General features: G+C 59.9%; 1 protein-coding gene across 1 annotated transcript in view; it reads right to left on the reverse strand.

Annotated features, from left to right (window-relative positions):
• Positions 1-19,352, reverse strand: part of STK32B (serine/threonine kinase 32B) — a 121,702-nt gene that overhangs the window by 19,535 nt on the left and 82,815 nt on the right. Inside the window, exons 5-6 of the mRNA XM_036227493.1 lie at positions 7,167-7,204; positions 3,738-3,827 (exon numbers count right to left, since the gene is read on the reverse strand). Of these exons, the coding sequence (XP_036083386.1) occupies positions 3,738-3,827; positions 7,167-7,204 (128 nt within the window). The remainder of the gene's footprint in view (positions 1-3,737; positions 3,828-7,166; positions 7,205-19,352) is intronic.

Genomic DNA, 19,352 nt, shown 5'->3' on the forward strand with positions numbered 1-19,352 from the left:
ACCGGGTCTTTAAATCAAATAGCGCAAATGAATGAAGTCAGCGAACCTGCCAGTTGACGTCGGAATTGATGGCCCTGGGAAATGCCAGGTTTGACCTTATCGAGCGGGCCTCCCCCCGCCTCGCCATCTCTTCTCCCCTGCACGCCCCTGCGGGGGGCTGCCCGCCCCTACGGCGGCTGCAAACACGCCCACCCGGCAAATCAGCTGTGCCCTCCCGGCAGAACCTCTCCTGTGGATTTGTTCATCCATTCAGCACAGACGCTCCTCTAACTAGGACACCTGAAGCCCCGAGTCCGACGTACGGCTGGGACAGCGAGCTTTTTTCTGTCTGAGGAGCACGGCTTTGCATGACGGGGACTCAGTGCCAGAAAGCAGCTTGGAACAGCGGCAAAAGCACGGACTTCGCATCCGAGGAGACGTCGCTTCGAACCCCGGCTGCTTCGCTTGCCCGCTCCGTGATGCTGAGCGAGTTAATTAACCTCTCTGGGCCTCAGGCTCCTCGGGGGGTGGGGGGCGGGGAACCGGGAGATGTAGGAATCTCGCGAGGGTCTCCTGAGGGGAAAATGTGATGGCAGACCTGCAGTAGGATCACAAAGTTTTCTTCTCCCTTTTGGAGGTTGGGCTGTGGTGGCAAGTGGCCAGCCAGCTCGCCACCAGGCTGCCTTCGCAGAGGCTGTGAGCCAGGACATGGCTGTCAGCCAGGACACTGCCGTCTCAGGCATCGGTGGGAGGTGGGGAACGAGGCTGAGATGGGCCGGAGCCGGGGGATGTGCCATGCCTGGCGCAAAGCGGCAGCGAGGTCGGGGCGGGTCCAGCCTTGTCTTGAGTTTCTCCCGTGGTCCAGGGTCTGCATTCCCCGAGACTCCTCTGCTTGGTGGAAACAGCCTAAAGGAAGTCGGAGCTGGTTTACAGAGTGGGGGAGGCCATGGGGAGGTCCTCGCCAGGCCATCGCTCTCTCCTCAGCCCCTCTGGACGCGGTGACTCCTCGCTAGGAGGGGCTCAGAATCGGAGCCCGCCCTTCCTCCTCTGTCCTCCCTGGGGGGCCCTGCCACTGCCTGGGCTTTTCTGCGGCTCAGTGCTGAAAACTTTCTGATCCACAATCCCACCCGCATCACCCTCCAGATGCCCAGAGAGCACCCAACGACTCAGAGGTTCCCCCAGGCACCTCAAATTCAGTCTCGTCACGCCCACCACCCCACACCTGCTGCTCCTGCCACATCCTCTGCCACTATACCTCACTCGGCTGTACGACCCAGAAGCCTGGGAGGCAGCCTCGCCCCCCGACCCCCATTCTCCTGCCCATGTGACCTGCCAGCGACCTCCTTGGATGGATATGCCCCAGCTCCAGATCCTTCTGCAAAGGGATTTCAGAAAGATCGTCAACAGCCAAAGTGTTCCTGGGGTCCTAAGGGGCGTCTCTGAGGCGAGGACACTCCCTCCTGTGTGTCTCAACCTGACCTCACACTGGCACAAGTCACCCCACCTTGCTCAGCCCGGTTCCACACCTGTAAACGGGAATGAACAATTCTGCCTAGTTCATGTGCATGAAGATTAAATAAGGTTATGGATGCAAACACTTAGCTCAATGCCCAGCACAGCGTAAATACTAGAAAGTATTATTTTTACCATTATTTATTGCCAAACTTCACTTATTTAATGTACTTAATAAGTTAAAGATGAATGACACTAGTGGTGGATTCTGGGGAGATGGTGACATAGTTTCTGAATCCCCACGAATCCACATATAAATAATGACAGAGCAGAAAAACAGCTAAACCAAGAACCATGGGCGACACTTACTATGAAACGACATGTGTCCTCACAATCCCCAGAATTAAGTGGGTGGGAACAAACCAGCGACAGGGACGGGACCTTCATGGTGGTGGTTTCCGCGTGGAAGGAAACGTGGGGAAGAAATGAGGCCCTGCGCGATGAACCAGAGGACAGAGGACTCCGAAACGGCTCCCAGAACCCCCAAGTGCAGCCGGCAGACCTGGGAGCAGCAGCTGAACCGGGAGGAGCTGGTCTAGCCCAACGCCAGGGGAGGGAAAAGGGCGCTGGCTTGTCCCACGGGAGCCGGAGTGGCCTGGGACGCAACGTCTCTAATCGATCCAGCCAGAGCTCCCTCCTCGAAGGAGCCCAGGGGGAAACCGTTGGGTGTGGACTCACAGTGGAGCAGGACAGGGACCCTACGGACAAGAGAAAGTCCAGACGAAAGTGGGCACGTGGGCCTGAGCCAGGCCGCCCCAGACAGCACGCTGCCCGGGGTCTCAACGTCACACGAACGGAGGAGGGAAGTCTGGTCAGCCGGAGGAGCCGTCCTAAAGCCCGCCACCTTCCAGGAGTTCAGGAAAACTCATTTCACATGAAAAGGAGCGGTAGACACATATCCAAGTCAAAGTCCATGCAAGTTTATTGGAGGATGAGAATGAGGAGCAGAAGAACACTTTGCAACGAAAGCATGTCAGAAAGATGTGCCCCAAACCCCGAAGGATCGACACCGTAACCCACTGTTTCTAAAGAGTGAAATGACAGTGTGGTGAAGTGTTTCGGTAACGGTTCCCCCAATGAGCCAGGCCGTCGGGTAACCACGCCCAGGGCGGGCGCCTCCCACGGAGTCCCTGGTCTTCGTCATGTGACTTTCCCTGGCCAGTTGGACATCAGGAAATGTGAAGCCAGCAGAGGCTTGATGAGCATGTGGGAGTTGCGTTCTCCTCCCTCTGACAACTGTCACCAAGCTCACTGGAATCCCCACGATGATGAAGGACCGCACACGGAGTGGCCCATTCATCTCAGCTGTCCTTGCTGAGCCCAGCTCCCAGCTGACGCCTCGGCCGAATGAGCGAGCCCAGCTAAAGGCAGCAGAACTGTTCAGTCGAACAGCGGGATTGTGATAAATAAGACATCGCTATTGTTCTAAGCTACTAAGTTTCAACATGGTTTGCTACACAGCAATCAGCAACTAATACAGACGTTAAGAATTAACAACTAATAAGGACATTAACAAAGGTATATAAGACGTAAAAGAACAACATAGATTAGATTTTAAAACTCAGAAATCAGGCACGAGAACTTAGGAAAAAATGAAAAATAAAGGGAAATTACTTCAGAAATAAATACTTCACTCGAAAGCACACAAAACAAATAAACACAACAGATAATGCTTTAACAGAAAGAAAGAGAAAAACCAGAAAAAGATTTAAACAAATGAAGAGAGAGATAACAGAGATTTGAAAATGACAAATACGGAAGACTGGCAAAGAGGACCCAACATTTAGATAACGGGCATCCTTTAAGAAAGCTCAAGTGAGGGAATGGAATGCTAGCTAGAAATGACATTTCCATCCAATGTTGTAAAGAAAAACCGAGCCGAAACTTCACATTGGAGAGCACGTGCACCTGAACATATAGACCCAAGTGGCCAAGCCTAAAGTTATATTGTGACAACACTACTCGACTTTAAAGATAAAGAAAAAAAGGTTTGCTTTGTGTTTGTTTGCTTTTCCCTAAGCCAGAGCGAAGCTTTCTGGCTGGACAGGAGTTCTCTAGAAGGCACAGGACAGTGAGGTCTTCCTGGCGGGGGCCACAGCTTGGGTCAAGGCCAGCGGTGTGAGGGAGTGTGGCACATCCCGGGAATGACTGGGGCCCAGTGAGGTGTGGGGGGGATGGAGCAGGAGAGAAATGCCACGATCTCAGAAAGGGCCAGTCACACCCCAAAGCGGGCCTGGAACACTCACCCATGTAGGGCTTGGTCCCGGCCATGGAGGAAGACTTCTCTGTGCCTTTCACGACAGTCGCGATGTTGAAGTCTGTGACGTGAACATGTCCTAGAGAAAGAGAAACGAGACCCCAGTCAGCAAGAGCTGCAGGCGGCTGGGCTCCTCCTTGTGTGACTTAAAGCTGGGGTCTGCAAGGTGCAATGGGAGAAACGCGGCTTACAGTAGCATTTTATCTGATACTATGACATCTTTGTATTTGTTGCAGCATTATTCACAGTAGCCAAGATACAGAGACAATCTGTGTTCATCAAGGGATGAACGTATAACGAGCGCGTGGTCTGTATGTAGGGCAGAGTGCTATTCAGCCTTGAGAAAGAAGGACATCCTGCCGTTTGCGACAACATGGATGGACCCTGAGGGCATTGAGCGAAGTGAGATAAGCCAGACACAGACAAATACTGCATGGTATCACTTACACGTGGAACCTCATAACAAGTCAAACACAGACACAGTAGAACCAGGTAGCCAGGCATGGGGTGGAGCGGGGGATGGGAGCGGGCGGTCGAAGGCCACAGGCTTTCGGCCATAAGATGCCTAAGGTCTGAGGACTCGATGTAGAACGTACCACTGTGTGTGTAACTGGAACTTGCTAAGAGAGTAGAAGTTAAATGTTTTATATATATATATACACACACACACACACAGATGCCGCCAAAATGACCATTTTATTTGCAATTTTTACAGTGTGAATTTTTGGTGGCGCATGCATATTACCTATATATAAACAAATTCGTTTACACTGAGGACATGCCAAAAATTTTTATGGATTAAAAGTTCCGGGGCACCGACCGAGTGAAAGTAAATAAAAGTGACAGGTCCGTCCCGACTCCTTTTGTCAGGAAACTGTGCGGCCATGGCTGGGGAAGGGCGCGCAGAGCATGCTCGTGGCCAGGGGACACCCCTGTCTGCCGTCCCTCTGCTGTGGTCAGCGGGGACCTCAGGGCTGCATCCGATGGCCTGGTGGACGGGGCTGGGGGGCGGGGGTTGAGACCCCCTTCCCACCGGCCTGCGGTAATGGCAGCAGATGGGACTGGTCGGATTTTCACATCCGAGCCTCGTGTTTTGGGACAGTGGGATGTTAATACGTGGGTGGGCGGCACAACAGAACTGGCTCTGGGGGGACTTGGAGGGCACCTCCAAGTCGCGGCAGACCCTTGCTGAGCAGCTGCATGGGGCCGGCTGAGGGGCCCCCACGTGCTCAGCCACGGTGGGCAGAAGCAGCCCCCGCCGTTCCGCGTGTGAACCCCGGATCCAGCCCAGCCGCCCGCGCTGACGCGGCCCAGCCGGGCACTCCGTCCAGGGCCCGGGGTGAGAAGCAGCGCGGCGCTCCGGGGCAGTGACCATCTGCTGTCCCCGCCGGGGGCTCGCGGATGACGCCTAAGGCACCCGGCCAGGCCTCTGCTGGGAACGCTTTCTGGCCAGACGCACTGTCCCCACCCGAGTGGCTTCCCTCGAGCATCTCCAGCCTGCTCCGGCCCCCGGGGCCGGGAGGAGCGTCCCTTCTGTTCGGCCACCCGCCGCCCGACCTGCAGAGGCAGTGAGTGCGGTGCGGGGGTCGAGCGCCCGTCCGCTCGGGTCTTAGCTTTGTCGTGACTAGCCGTGCGGGACCCAGCTGGGGCCAGTGAAAACTGGGAAGATGATTTTCCGAGGGGTTCAGGGACTGGAGAATTTTCTCTCCTTCCTTCAGGAGCTACCACCTGACGTGCTGTTCTCGCTCTGGGGACAAGTCCCCACCCCCAGAACGGCAGGAGAAGATCCCCGTGGGCACTGAGACTGGATTAGAGGGGCCGGGCTGGAGCGGGCGACTGGGAGGGAGAGCGACACAGCCCCTCGGCCGGCGCCGTGACGCAGGGCGGCACCGGGCCCCGCGGCGTGCAGACGTCCCCCTCTGGTTCCCCGGGGCTGCTGAGTTAACGAGCTGTCGCTTCTCCCTGAGCTTCCTTCACGCCCGAGTAAAATGTGGCAAAGTGAAAATTAGCACCTTACAAGGTCCCTGATGAGTTCCTTCTCCGAAGAACAGAAACCGACTACCAAATGTGCCGATACGAACCGAGTTTTAGGCTATGTGTTTTCCACGCGCTGCGAACAGCCGAAGCTCAGAGGGAGAAGTTGCGTCTGCCGGGAGGGGACAGTCAGCCTTGAAGGGCAGAGGGGTTCTCTCTAGATCTGTCCTCTGGCGGGCAAGCAGGCTCACTGTCACGCCTCCCTGTGAAGTCCCGCGGTGGGTGCCCGGGGGAGGGCGCCAGACCAGGCGTCGGATGGAGATGGGCCACGTGTGACACGTGGCCAGCTCGTCCGGGCTTCTCGAGGGGCCTCGCGAAGGAGCCACGGCCTCAGCCTGCGGGGCGGTGGAAGGGGTCTGCGGGAGCCATGGAGAAAAGGCAGAGGCTCGTCCCTGCGAGCCTCAGCGGAACCTCAGCAAAATGCCCACTGCGCACTCCGGCCCGCCCTTCCGCAGGCCCCAGGGAGCTGAACGCCTGAGGCGGTCAGTGCGGTCAGTGAGTTTGGCGCCAAAGCCACTGCTCGCATTGGCTGCAGGGGACGGTCGGGTCGGCCGCGCTGTGCACTGCTGGGCTGTGCCTGAGACCCGCGGTCCTGACTTAGCTGGGCGGCGCCTCCCTGGGGCTGACCCAGAACACAGAGGCCCAGGCTGCCTGAAGCAGAACAGGGTTCCGTCCAGGCCCGATTCTTGCCAAGTCCACTGGAGAGTCCCCAAGGCTAGAGATGGAGAGCCACTGACGCGGAGCCTCGGCGCTCAGCACGCGGTCCATGCGCGAGCGCAGGCAGCCTCGCCTGGGAGCCATCAGCAAAGCAGCGTCTGGGGCTCCACCGCCCACCGACCGAAATCAGTGCAACAGGATGGCCGGGCTCCGTCCGCACGTGGGAGCCCCAGTGAAGGCCTGGCTGAGGGACGGCCTGGCGATGACCCGCTCTGACCTGTGGCCTGCCAGCCGCACCCTGTCCCACTCGACCCCCAGGCCAGTCTGAAAGCTGCTGCTTCGCAGAAGACCATGCTGAAGCTCACAGGGGTGGGCGGCTTTTCTGAAGCTGCAGGTGCACAGGCGGGTCGGGGAGGGGGACAGGGGCAGGGCTGGGATGGAAAACTCAGGGCTCTCCAGCCTCCGTCCTACCCCCGCCTCTGCCCTGCCCGCCCCACACCAGGGTATCGGCTGCAACATCCTCGGATGCGAAACCTTCAGGGACGGTGGGTGGACTCGGCTCACCACGCGCGGCAGGACTCCGACCAGGAGTTTACACCGACATTCATCCCCCAGGTTGAAATGAAGAGAGGCTTCCTAGTCCCTGCTCAGATCGACCCGCCGGGACCCCCCAGCACCCCGAACGTCCCACGGAAAGAGCCTGCGCAGGTACCCGGGCCGGCCTTACCGTGCTCGTCCAGCAGGATGTTGTCCGGCTTGATGTCTCTGCAACAGAAAACAAAGAAGCTGAAAGCGCGACTCCCGGAGCCCAGTGACAAACACGGGGCAAACGTGGCCCTTGGGGACAGATGCCCGAGGACGCCAGCCGTGCCTGGCTCTCTCCCCCCGGGGCGTGAGGCTTCAGCCGGGGGCAGGGCAGGGATTATTTTGATGACGGAGTTTCTGAGTTCTTGCTTCCCCGTTTCCTGGAACTGCAGACGGATCATGTATTTTTTCTTCCCGAATATTCTCAACAGTTTCTGGCCTCTCGTTCTCCTTAGGGACTGCTTGCGGAGCGTGTGCTCTCGGCCAGCGGGTGCAGACACTTCCCTTTCCTGCTGTAATTTAGCCGCCTGCCCCCCACTAGGTACCAGCCCCCCCAGGTGTCGCTGTCTGTACAGACAGGGGACTGAGGCTCGCGGAGGATCTGTAACTTGTCCATGCTGGAGACGGCCACACCGGGCCCTCGGCCGTTTCTGCACAGTCTGTGAGCGAGAAGGGTGTTCTACCTAGGAGGGCTGTAGAAACAACAGCAACACACACACACACGCACACACACACACACGCATGCACGTACACACACACATACATACACACAGCAAAAATGAAACAGAGCGCCCGGCAGAGACCAACGCGGCTCCCCAGGCCTAAGCTATTTCTCGTCCAGCCCTTCGGAGACAGAACTTGCCGGCCCCTTTCTGAGGTAACACAGCAAACCCACGTGCAGCAAAACGTGTGCTGGGGAGTTTCTGGAAAGTTCCGCTCTACCTCGCCGTGGTAGCAGGGGCCTCTCAACTCCCAGGCTGTGCTTCCTGGAGGCGGAGGCTTTGCTTTCTTCTCCCGGGCGCCCCGTGCCCAGCGCGGTGCCCATCACTAGTGGACACAGTCAGAGAACAGCCTGGGCCGAAGCGGGAACCCGGGCTGTACCCAGGACGCCGGTGGGCGAGAGGCCGGGCAGAGCGGCCTCGGCTCCGCGCACCAGCAGCGAGCCCCGGCCCAGGAGCAGGCGGGGGGGGGGGGGTGGCGGAAGATCACCGAGAGGGCACGTGGGGGTGGGGGGCAGTTCTGGCCAAAACCACCTGCCCGGGATTCCCAGATTCCCGCTGGAGGCAGGCCGCGGCCTCGGATGGCCCCCGGGGGACAAGGGAATGGGGCACGGGGACTCCGGCTGACCTGGCTGGGCAGGTTCTTACTAAAACCGGGCGAGGCAGAGACCGTGAGGGACGCGGAAAGCTGTGGCCCAGCTGCGGGAGGGCTCAGGCCGGGCCAGTTTGGTCAAGGAGAGAATCTTCATCGCCGCACACGAGGAACACGGGAGACGAGGGCGGAGGGAGGTGCGTCCGGGCGGCTCAGCCTGCGAGAATCTCGCCCGTGAGCGGACGCTGTCCCCCAAAGCTCTGTACGAACCCGAACCCGTCAGCTTGAGAAACGCAAGCCCGGCTCACTCGTTTACAATACAGGCCACCTCTCTGAGGCTAACGCCGGCTTTCTCGCAAATAAAAAGCAACTGTTCCTGATTTATCAGATAGTAATTCTGCTGGAAAACACACTGTGGTTATTTGTGATACTACGAGGCGATGTTTATGGCTTTGGGGATGAAAGAAACACTCAGCCTCTATATCTGAATTTTCGTCTTCATCACGGCTTTTGCAGCCATGAATATTGACGAGCATTAAGCAAATGGGCCCCTACTGCCAGGGTCACAAAACATCCTGGGGCACAGAGACACCGATTATTCGCAGAGTCCCCGTGGGGAGGATGGACTCGAGAACTCACAAAGTTGAAACGAAAGGCGGAAGACCCAAGGTCAAGTACTTGGGGATCAAATAAGCAAACCCTGCTTGCTGTCCAGGGCGTCTCCCTGCAGGATTCTCAAGAAAAGGTGAGACAAGGGAGGAGAAACACTTGTCAAAAAGGAAGATAAAGCAGGATGTTAAAGTGCATCCATAAGGCGTCACTAGCACCGAGCCGACCTTGTTGGGGACGTGGGGACCTCAGAGGGGGTGGCCCGGGCCGGGAAGCATGAACCCAAAGCGCCCGCAAGGGCCGCAGCCTGAGCCACCTCCGCCGACATTGAAGGCGCCCTGTCTCGGGGTTTCTGCCCCCCAAACCCCGCCCCCGCCTCTTCCCCGCCCCCTTCCCTCTTTCCTTCCTCTTCCTCCATCCGCTTCCTCTCGTCTCCCCCAGGCAGGACTGGGTAGGGAGCTGGGCTTGCGGGGGCTCCAGACACAGCCCCTCCCCTCCTGAAGCTCAGCATCAGGGGAGAGGGAGCCGCGCGAGCGGGTGCCACGGGGCCGGGGGTGGGGGCCGGGGAGCCCAGGAGGACGGAACAGGGGCAGCTGGAGGCGGAACAGCCGGGCTCTGCTCGGACCGGCAGGGGCCAATGAGAGGTAGGGGTGGCGTAAGGAGAGGTGACACGGTCAGTGGGGTGAACAGTGTCCCCCCAGAGTTCACGTCCACCCGGGACCCCCAGAATGGGACTGTATTAGGGAGCAGGGCCTGTGCAGACGGCACTGGTGAAGAATCTCACGGCGAAACCAGCCTGGGTTTAGGGCGGGTCCTCCACCCCACGACCCGCATCTTCACGGGAGAAAGGAGAGAAGGTGGCCTCGTGGAGACAGACGCGGAGACCGGGGGGTGTGGCCGCGCGCCGAGGAGGCCCGGGAGCCCCCAGGAGCGGGGACAGGTGGGCGAGGGGTCTCCTCGGAGCCCCCGGAGCATGGCGCTGCTGGCGCCTTGATTTTGGTCTTCCGGCCAAACCGCGAGACAACGATTCTGTGTTGTTTCAAGCCGCCCCTTCTGTGGCACTTGGCTGTGGCAGCCGCGGGAAGCGAACGTGCCTGGCAGAGAAGGAGGAGGCGGGCGAGCCTCGCGTGGCAGTCGGGGTCCCCAGTGACCTCGGCGCGACCCGCGCCCACATCCGTCTCTCACAGAGTGCGGCCTGAGGGGCCACAGATGCGAGCGGCTCGGTAAACCAGACCCCACGGCGCCAGGCAAAGTGGCTGACCCGTTCAGGGGCGGAGGCCGGGGCTCTCACGCCGGCCCCCCGCTGCCCCCCGCCCTGTGGGGGTCAGATGTCTGACACATGCACGTGTTCCCTGTGTGGGCTCAGCGCAGAGGGGAAACCACGACTCTCAGGTTTTCTGGGGGGTCCCTCTGGGCCGCTGGGGGCACAGCAGTGAACGAGACAGACCCGGATGAACAGAACTGAATGGAGCTTGCATTCTTGGAGGGGAGACCGGCCCCAAATCACGGGGATAAATGACACCGTGGCCAGTCAAGACGAGTGCTTCGAGGGCGTCGAAGCGAGAATGACAGAGGGTCCCGCTTCTGATGGGTGGTCAGCGAGGGGCTTTCAGAAGCTGCGACGTTGGGCTGACTTCTGAAGGACCAGAGAGAGTCCAGCACGCAGCCCTGGGGGTGGATGCTCCCCGCCGACGAGGCAACAGAGGCCGGGAGGGAAATGGCCTCGTTTTAACGTGATCTCCTCTTTCCAGACCTGTCTCTAGCTACAGCCGGATTCTAAGGTACTGGCGATCAGGGCTTCGGCATATGAATTTCTGGGGGACACAAGGTAGCATGAATAATGCCCCCCAAATGGATGCCATGTTCTCATCCCCCAACGCCTGTGACTTTTGACACCTTATTCAATAAAAGGGACTTTGCCCATGTGATTACGAGTCACGAGATGGAAAGGTATCCTGGATTAGCTAGGGCGGTCTAATACGACCACGAGTGTCCTTGTGGGCCAGCAGAGAGAGGCCTCGGGAGGAAGCGGCACTGTCCACACCGTCACTTGGACTTCGAGCCTCCAGAATCGTGAGAAAATGAACCTCCGCCGTTGAAGTCCCCAGCCAGGGGCATCTTGTCATGGTGGCTGCCGCGAACTCCAGCAGGGAGGCGGTAGTCCTATTCCCGCTCTACCGGACAGCGAGACTGAGGCCGAGCGCAGGTGAACACCTCCTGGGGTCGCAGAGTTGGGTGGTGGGACAGCCAGGACGTGCCAGTTAGAGACCCGTGACTGGATTCAAAGGCGCGGAAGCAACTTTTTAGGCGTACACACACACGGCCTCGCATCCAGCGTGAAACCCCGAGCTGCCACTGGAGGCATTTCCGCTCGCTCGATTCTCCGGAGGTGAAGAGCAGCGGCCGAACCGCGCTCGGGGGCTGCGGTTTCATCTCTGACGTTGCGAAGCGTGGCTGACACCGATTAATCCAGCCGGGAAGCTGTGCCCCTCCGTGGGGCCTGGATGTGAACTTGGTTACTAAGGCGATTGCACTCCGCTAGTCACTTGTAGGTCTGCCCCACGGAGATGGCGAAGCTTTCAGGATTCGCGAACACGTTCGAGGAGGCGCTGGGATTGATTGACTTCCCGGTTCACTCACGGCAGGAGGAGCCCACCACACGCCAGCCAGCCGAGAGGCAGCGGGGGGGCGGGGGAGGGGAAGGTTGCTCCCCGGGCGGGTCGGGAGGGGCCCCGAAGCCCCCGCAGACCCGCCCAGCTCAGCGTTCTTCCTCTCGGCTGCTCTCAGAGCCCTGGAGGCAGCGTCTGTCCCCGAGCCAGCCCGCCCTGCCACGCTGCGCCCCCCTCGAGGCGGGAGGCATCGCACAGCATGCAGAGACCCGCCGCAGTGCGTGGAGGGGGAGCAAGCTCGCCCCCAGCAGGGAGTTTAGAAGGAACAGGATGTGGCAGAAAGAAAGACTGGGGAGCGGCCCCCGACATTGACGACCAGTTCCCACATCCCTGAGGTCTCACGGCTCAGAGGACCCCTGCCCGTACCACACTTCGCTCACGCTGCCCGACGGCCTGAGAACTAGCATTCAGTTCTTTCCATGGACAAGGAAACGGAAGCCCAGAGAGGCGGCTTCTTCATGGTCACGGTGAAAACGTGGCAGCAGTGAGACCTGACCCCGGCTCCCCGACGCCCACCCCGCATCCTCTCCTCACTTCCCAGGCGGGGCAGAGACGGTCAGATGCAGAGCCCCTGGCCCACCCAAGCTGCCAGGGCGTGGTGGCCCCGCATCTGCGCATGCCACCCGGGGCCTGGCGTCTACGCTAAGTTAGTGCCAGAGCAGGCATTCCAAGCTCCCTCTCCTGACTGCGCTCAAAGCTTCTCGACACCGTGGATCTTTCCTGAGTCGTTGAGAAAGGTATTTCAGAGCTCAAAGGGACCCAAGAAATAATGGCGTTTCTCGCTCTCTTTTTACAGATGAGGAAAATGAGGCTCCTAGAGGTTCAGTTAGTTGCTCTAAAGTACGAATGTGTCTTTTTTAAGGCGGGGCGCAGGTCTGGGCTGGTCCTTCTCCATGGCGAGTGCTCTTTCCAGCTCTGCGAATTTGCTTTTCCCAGCTGCACCCCTTTCCTGCATCAGCACCCCGCGCAGGACCCGGGTTTATCACCGCGCACTCTGCAGGGGGCTGAGCAAAACACGTGCCATGAGGACTGCGGAAAAGAGGGTGGCGGTTTCAGGAGCCTCGGGGAACCTCTCCCCCCCCCCCCCGGCTGCCCCTCCGAGGACACCGCGACATGCCCAGCCCCAGGCCTCGCCAGCGGAGACCTTCCCGTCGCCCCTCGGAGCTCCGCGCGGGTGTCGCCTCGTTCCCCACGGCCCCTGTCGCGCCTTCTGCTGAACTCCGCCGCTTTCGAAGACGGCGCTGTCCGCGTCCCCCAGGCCCCCCCTTCTGTGCGCCCAGAGTGACCCCGCCGCTCCTGGAGGCCTGAGCCCCGGCTTCGCGGCCTGCGCGTGCGCCGTGGGGACGCGCCAAGCGCGCGGCGGGCACCCGGGCCCCTGTGGGTCTTGACCCTGCGGTCTGCGTCCTCGCCCCGCCTCGGCCACTCACTCCCACGGCCGCATCCTGTGCCTTGTCCTTTCCGGCGGCCGCTCCCCGCTCGCCCCTCAGGCGTCTCGCTCTCGGGCCACCCGCGGCCACCTGCCAGCCCCCCGCCCCCCGCGGCTCTGCGACCCCTGGCAGCGCGCGCCAACGACGCCGTCACCTCCTCTCCGTCCTTCCGACCGTGTCCCCAGGGAACCCGACACTGCTCTGTGCACACCCTCAGCTCCCTCGCCCGTCTGCCGGGCAAAGCCCAACCCCGGGTCCAGTCTCCGTCCTGGTGACTCTGCCCCGGTCCCCGCCGAGCTGAAGGTGGATGGGAAAATAATGCACGCGACCTCGATCTTCCCTCTAAATGCCGACCACACCTCGTCCCCTCCTGACTCCCGGCTCCTCGTCCCTTCACGCTCGCGCTTCGGTGACCGTTTTTCATCTCTCTCTTCAAATCCCAACACTTTCTGCCTCAAAGCCTGGGTGCCACCGCCGACTCCCCGCCCTCACACCCGCACCCGCACCCGCAGCTTCCCCGCTGCCTTAGCCCTTCTCGCCGCAGCGGCCAGAAGGGGGCGCTCTCGGCTCGCAGCCCTCTGGCGACTCTGCTGCCGAGTGAGAACCCCGCGCTTAGGAAAGCCTGCCCCTCCTGCCCGCCTCGCCCGCGCCACGCTGAGCGAGGTCCCGCTCACGGCCTCTGCCTTGCTGTCCCGCCTGGGAGGCCCACCTCCGCCCCATAGCCCACGGGACGCCCCGCTGAACGAACCCCCGCGCACCCTGCTGCTCACCCTCCTTCATTCCTCCCCGCGCCCTTCCCCCACCTGACATTTTACTTATCGATTTGTTCTGGGTCTGCTTTCCCGAATAGGATGTAAAGCTCATGACAGACGAGACATTTGCCCGCCACCCCACGGCCCCCACTGCTGCAAAGCCAGGCCCCGGAACAGCGTCTGCAGCAAACAGCGCCGGCCGGGAGCTGCCTCTGCTGCTGCCTCCTCCGGCCCTCAGCGCTGGCCCACAGTCTCGTGGCTTCAGAAGCAAGGCTCCCCGTGACCAACGCAGCCTCCCGGGCCCCACCCCGAGACCAGTCACAGCCCCAGGCTCTGGGGTCTAGGCCTGGGAACCCACATTTCAACAAGCCCCAGTGGGATTCTGATGCCTCCCGGGTTTGGGAGCCCCTCCCCTGCTTACGGGGCAAGACAGACATCTGAGCTGGCTTATGATGGGAAGGGCTGTGTTCGGGAGAGGATGCTTTGGGAACGCTCAGCCTCTGGCGTGGAGCTGTAGCTCATTACAGTGCAGGGCCTGGTGGTGGGCTCTGATCCCCCTGGGAACCAGCTAGCATGAGTTCGTTACAGCTGCCGAGTCCCTGGTCCATTCGGTTTGACTGACATGTTCAGTTTGATTGGCATGACGAGGGGAGGGGAGAATCACCTCTTGACTGACAGCATGAATATGTGCAGGAGTGAGACCGGCGGGTCCTAAAGCGGCCACACCTGGCAGGTACCCATCAGCTGGCAGAGGGAACTAGCAGACACCCCCACCCCACCCCACCCCACCCCCAGGACGATGGCAGGGCCCAGACCCGGAACACAGAACAGGGAGTGCCCTAGGAAAGTGGGGGCTCTGGTTAGGAAGCGCTGTCCACGTGCAGGACTACAGCGAATTCGTATGTGAAGAGCTGCTATTTTTAGGGCCCAGACTCTGTGAGCATTTCATCTAAGGGGGCATGTTGCCAAAATGTCTGAGGATGCTGGGGTCCCAGACTGCCAACACTGGAAGGGACATAAGTCTACCTGAAATGGACTAGTCCTGGGTCTCATAACATCTCTGAGTCTCAATGTCCTTGTCTGTAAAGGTGGAGGTGGGGGTGGGGTGGGGGTTGGGAGGTGGGGTGCAGGGGCCAGAGGCAGAGACTGAGCGTGGAGGGTGGCTGCAGACTCTGACCAACGAGTTGCAAAGAGGCTGACTATCCTGTGGGAGCCTCTGCTTCCTCCAACCTCCTTTCCATCAGCTGGAGAATGACAAATGGCCACATTTGTGACAGTTCCCAGGGATCTGTGTGCCCTTATGGAGGAGGAAAGAAGTAAATCTCTCTAAATGTCGTCCCTTGTAAGACAAGTAGAGTCCCTGGCTCCTGGGGCTTGTCAGGGCTCTGAGTGAGCCCCTCTCTGCTGTTCTGACAGATGCAGACGGGAGAGCACTGAATGAGGTGGGGGGGGTGGCGAGAGAGGGAGGGAGGGGGAGGAGAGCAGGGGAAGAGAAGGAGGAAAGGGAGAAGAGGGAGAGAAAGAGAAGAAGAGGAAAGAGGGAGGGAGGGGGAGAGAACCTGGCTTCGTGCCCTTCTGAGCAGGACCCGCAACACTTCTGTGAGAAGAGGGAGGTGGTCTGGGAGCCAAGGGGAACTGTGAACCCAGGTGGCTTCGCTGCTCACTTCGTGACCTGGACCTTGTTTTCCTCACCTGCAAAGAGGAGGCAACAATTCTCATCTCCAATTCTCGTGCTGTGAAGACAAGCGTGCGAGCCAACAAAAAGCCTCATGCTGGAAGAGGATGGAGCAGTCGCTGGAGCCAGGAGAACAAGGTGTGGGGCCTAAGGCGGGGCCTTGTGAGGGCGGGACCTGGGGGCGGGGCCTCGGAGGGGGCGGGGCCTGGGGCCTGGGGCAGGGGTCAGGGAAGGGCCCCTTGCCCACATTCCGGACTAGGCTGGGCCTTCCATCTGCGGGAACTCAGTGAGGCCCCTTTAGGGGCTTCTACTGGGAGGACCGAGGCCTTTACGTTTGCAGAAGATGGTCTGAAGCTTTCTGGTGAACATGGCAGGGTGGACGCGATGCATCTGGACCGGGAGAGTGCCCTATGACGCGGCCCCCGATGCTGGGCCTGGCACAGAAAACGGGGAGGGGAACAAGGGAAGGTCTCATTCATAAGTGGTGTCCTGACTCCCTTCGGCCCTGCAGCCCCACCGTCAGCCGCCAGGCCCAGGTCCACACCATTCACGGCCACTGTCACGAGACACTGGCGTGGCCCGCGGCTGCCCGAGCTCCCCACGGGGGGGCCTACAGCAGGCTCTCCCCGTCTCATGCTGCACTGTGGGCCCCCCCCCCACCCTCCGCCTCGGACCCGTCACTGGCTTTTGACCATCTCATTCAGGGGACACCCATCAATGGCCAATAGTCAGCAAGAAAAACCTTCGAAATGAAAAACAGAGATGAAATGGATAAAAGGTCCTCGGGGGAAGCGGAGAGAAACATGGGGAAGAGGGGGGTTTGAAATCACGACGATGGCCACCCTCGGAGGGGCGGGGGGAGGCGCGGTGCCCAGAATGCACGAGATGCTGTGAGCAAGGGATGGCCAGGGAGCGGCAACAGCCCTCAGAGGGCTAATATCTGAGAACGGAGAAAAGATCAGCAGAATGTCTGAAAGGTGAGGACAGGGACGCTTCCCAGCAGGTGACGTGGAAGCCCCAGCGAGGGAGAAGAAGAGCTGTCCTGGTCCTCGCTAGCCCGGCATCCGGCATCCGAGAACAGGTGATCGGAAAGAGAGGGCGGAGAAAGCGGGAAGACTGTTCTCCCGGCACTGGCACCGAGAAGGGACTTGCCGGGGACGCAGGCTGCGTAGAGCCGCGGTGGGGGGCAGGGAGGCGGGGGACGGGCACGCAGTGGCAGAGCGAGGGGTGTCCCTGGGAAGTGGCTGACGTGAGCAGCGAGTGTGGCCCAGGAGGCTGGGCGAGCCGGCGGGGCAGACCGCTGAGGGGTTGGGAGCAAGCAGGCTGGCTGAGCACCCCGATTTCCCGAAGCGAGATGGTAAGGACCACAGGGGTCGGGCGAGGACTCTGAGAATCACACACACGCTCACTCTGTCGTGCTGGCTCACGGGATGAGAAGCTTATCCTCCAGGAGCTCCCCTTCGGTCCCTCTGGTTAGGTCCAAGAGGTGTCCGCGGGGGGGGGGGGGGGTGGTGTCTCTTTGGCCCGGATACTCACTCACCTCCCTCTTCACAAAGAGAGCAGAGGGCAGGGTCCAGCAGGACCTTCGGCAGGTGACATGCTCCGGCTTGCACTAAATGACATTATTTTCATTTCGCGATGTTTGTTTTCGCGGTCACCTCATATTTATGACAAACGAAACCTTTCCTCTTCAAAGCACTCATGTAAAACGTTCCGAAACAAGTTTATCTTAGCAAAAGCACGGAGTCCATCACCGGACGGCACGTGAATGCCAGGACAGGGGACTACGCAGACGTGCAAAACCAGGAAGGCCCAGGATGCGTGGCCCAGGGCTGCTGCGACAAGCTATCACGCGCTGGACAGTTTACAACACCAGAGACATATTCTCTCCCAGCTGCGGGGGTCGGCAGGGCCCCTCCCGCCCCGGGCTCCGCGGAGGGTCCTTCCGGCGGCCTCCAGCTGCCGCGGGCTCCGGTGCTCACTGGCTTCTGGCCACAATACTCCCGCCGTTTCTGCGTTCACGGGCTTCTCTCTCCTCTGCCTCTGCGTGGCCCTCTCTGTCTCTCAGAAGGACACAGGTCATTAGATTTAGGGCCTTCGATGTGCCCACTTGACTAGGCCGTGAGGTGCCTTTGCACAGACATGTACACCCTTTTGATCCTGTTTCTCTGAGCGGCCCTCACGCACACAGAGGCGATGGATGGCTCCAGGACGCGCTTTGGACTCCGGGACTGTGGGGCGCTGGCGCAGCAGGTGTCCGGCTCGGGCACTGGCCACGCCACCACCTTCCGGAAGCTCTTCCCTGTGCGCGTCGGCGTGGGCCGGCAGGTCCTGTCACCTCTGTGTGTATCCTCGCTGCCCCTCCCCGCTGCTCTTGAGGGAGGGGCTTCGGGTCGAGGCTGGCCTGGGCCCTCTGGTTTTCTTCTTCCTCATTTCCTCCAGCACTCTGAGCATCTTCTCCGATCGTCCTGAACTTTCACCTCCACAGCTCACATCTTGTTAATCGAAGTGTGACTTACGGGGTCCGTGAGCGGACCGCTGGTAAATGGCTCCTGCATGACACACTGGGATCATGAGGACTTTGAGGAATAAAATGCACAGACAGCTAGAGGCCATCGCATCAGCCTTATTGCTGGGAGAGGTCAAGTTAGAAGGCGAGGTCTAGCAAGAAGGCCCAGAGGGAGTGTGACTTGGGTCTGGCAATCCGTCAGGGGTAACTGGACGAGTCAAGGTCCCTCTGCACAGAGGACAGAGCTGAACACCTGCTCGGCCTGGCGTGACCAGTCAGCCCTTCTGAATTACTCCTCAGGTGAGTCGCTGGACGTCGGAGGCAGGGGCCCAGAGAGGGCCCTGCAGAGACAGGGCCATCAGGAGCGGAGAAGACCCACGTGGCCGTCCCCCACCTGCCCAGCTGCTGTCCCTGGGAATCTCGGCCGTTACTGGTAGAAATTCCAGCTCGACCCACAGACCAGCCCCCCTGGTGGGAACTGACCAGATGGTATGATGGGTCATTTTAATACATCGCCTCGAGTGGGGCCGTGGAGTGCCCAGATATGTGGTCAAACATTATTCCAGGTGTGTCCGTGAGGGTGTTTGGGGGTGATAGTAACATTGAAACCAGTAGACCGAGCAAAGCAGAGGGCCCTCCTAATGTGGGTGGTCCTCGTCCATCAGCCGAAGGTCTGAACAGAACGAAAAGGCTGACTCCCTTCCCCCGCACCCTGTGAGACAATTATTTCCTAGCCGAGTCCTTCCATCTTGACCTGAAATATCAGCTCTTCCTGGGTCTTGAGCAGGTCGGACTTGGGACTGGACCTACGTCGTTAACATTCTGGGGTGTCCAGCTCAAGGATCTTGGAACTCGTCTACCTCCATAACCTCATGAGCACATTGCGTGCGGGGTGTGTGTGTGTGTGTGTGTGTGTGTGTGTGTGTGTGTGTGTTTATGTGTGTCCACCCTACTGGTTCTGTTTCTCCGGAGAGCCCTGACCCATACGATGGGCAAGAGGACTCAGAAGCAGGTTTCACCTTGTTTCTGTTCTTCTCGGTGACGCCCATTCAAGCTTCAGGTCACGGCTCTGGCACTGTCCCCTCTGGAAAGCGTGTCCTGGCTCCACGGGCTGACCCCACTGCAGTTCCAACCCCTTCTTCCAACCGGTGGGAACCAAATGCTTGACCTTGTTCTCAACACTTGGATCATCCACGGACCCCGGAGGAGCATTCACCTTTCAGACTGTGGGTCTTAACGTCTTGAAGGGCTCAGCTGTGCCCAACCCTGTCTTCAGCTGTACTGGGCTCGCGACAGAAGACAGCTCTCACGCCCCGTAGCATGAAACGCTGGCGAAAATCAATCTGCGTCCGGGAAGAGCTGGAGACGCGAGTCTG

The sequence above is a fragment of the Rousettus aegyptiacus genome, unplaced genomic scaffold (genome assembly GCF_014176215.1).
Source record: "Rousettus aegyptiacus isolate mRouAeg1 unplaced genomic scaffold, mRouAeg1.p scaffold_m13_p_10, whole genome shotgun sequence".
NCBI classification, from domain to species: Eukaryota; Metazoa; Chordata; class Mammalia; order Chiroptera; family Pteropodidae; genus Rousettus; species Rousettus aegyptiacus.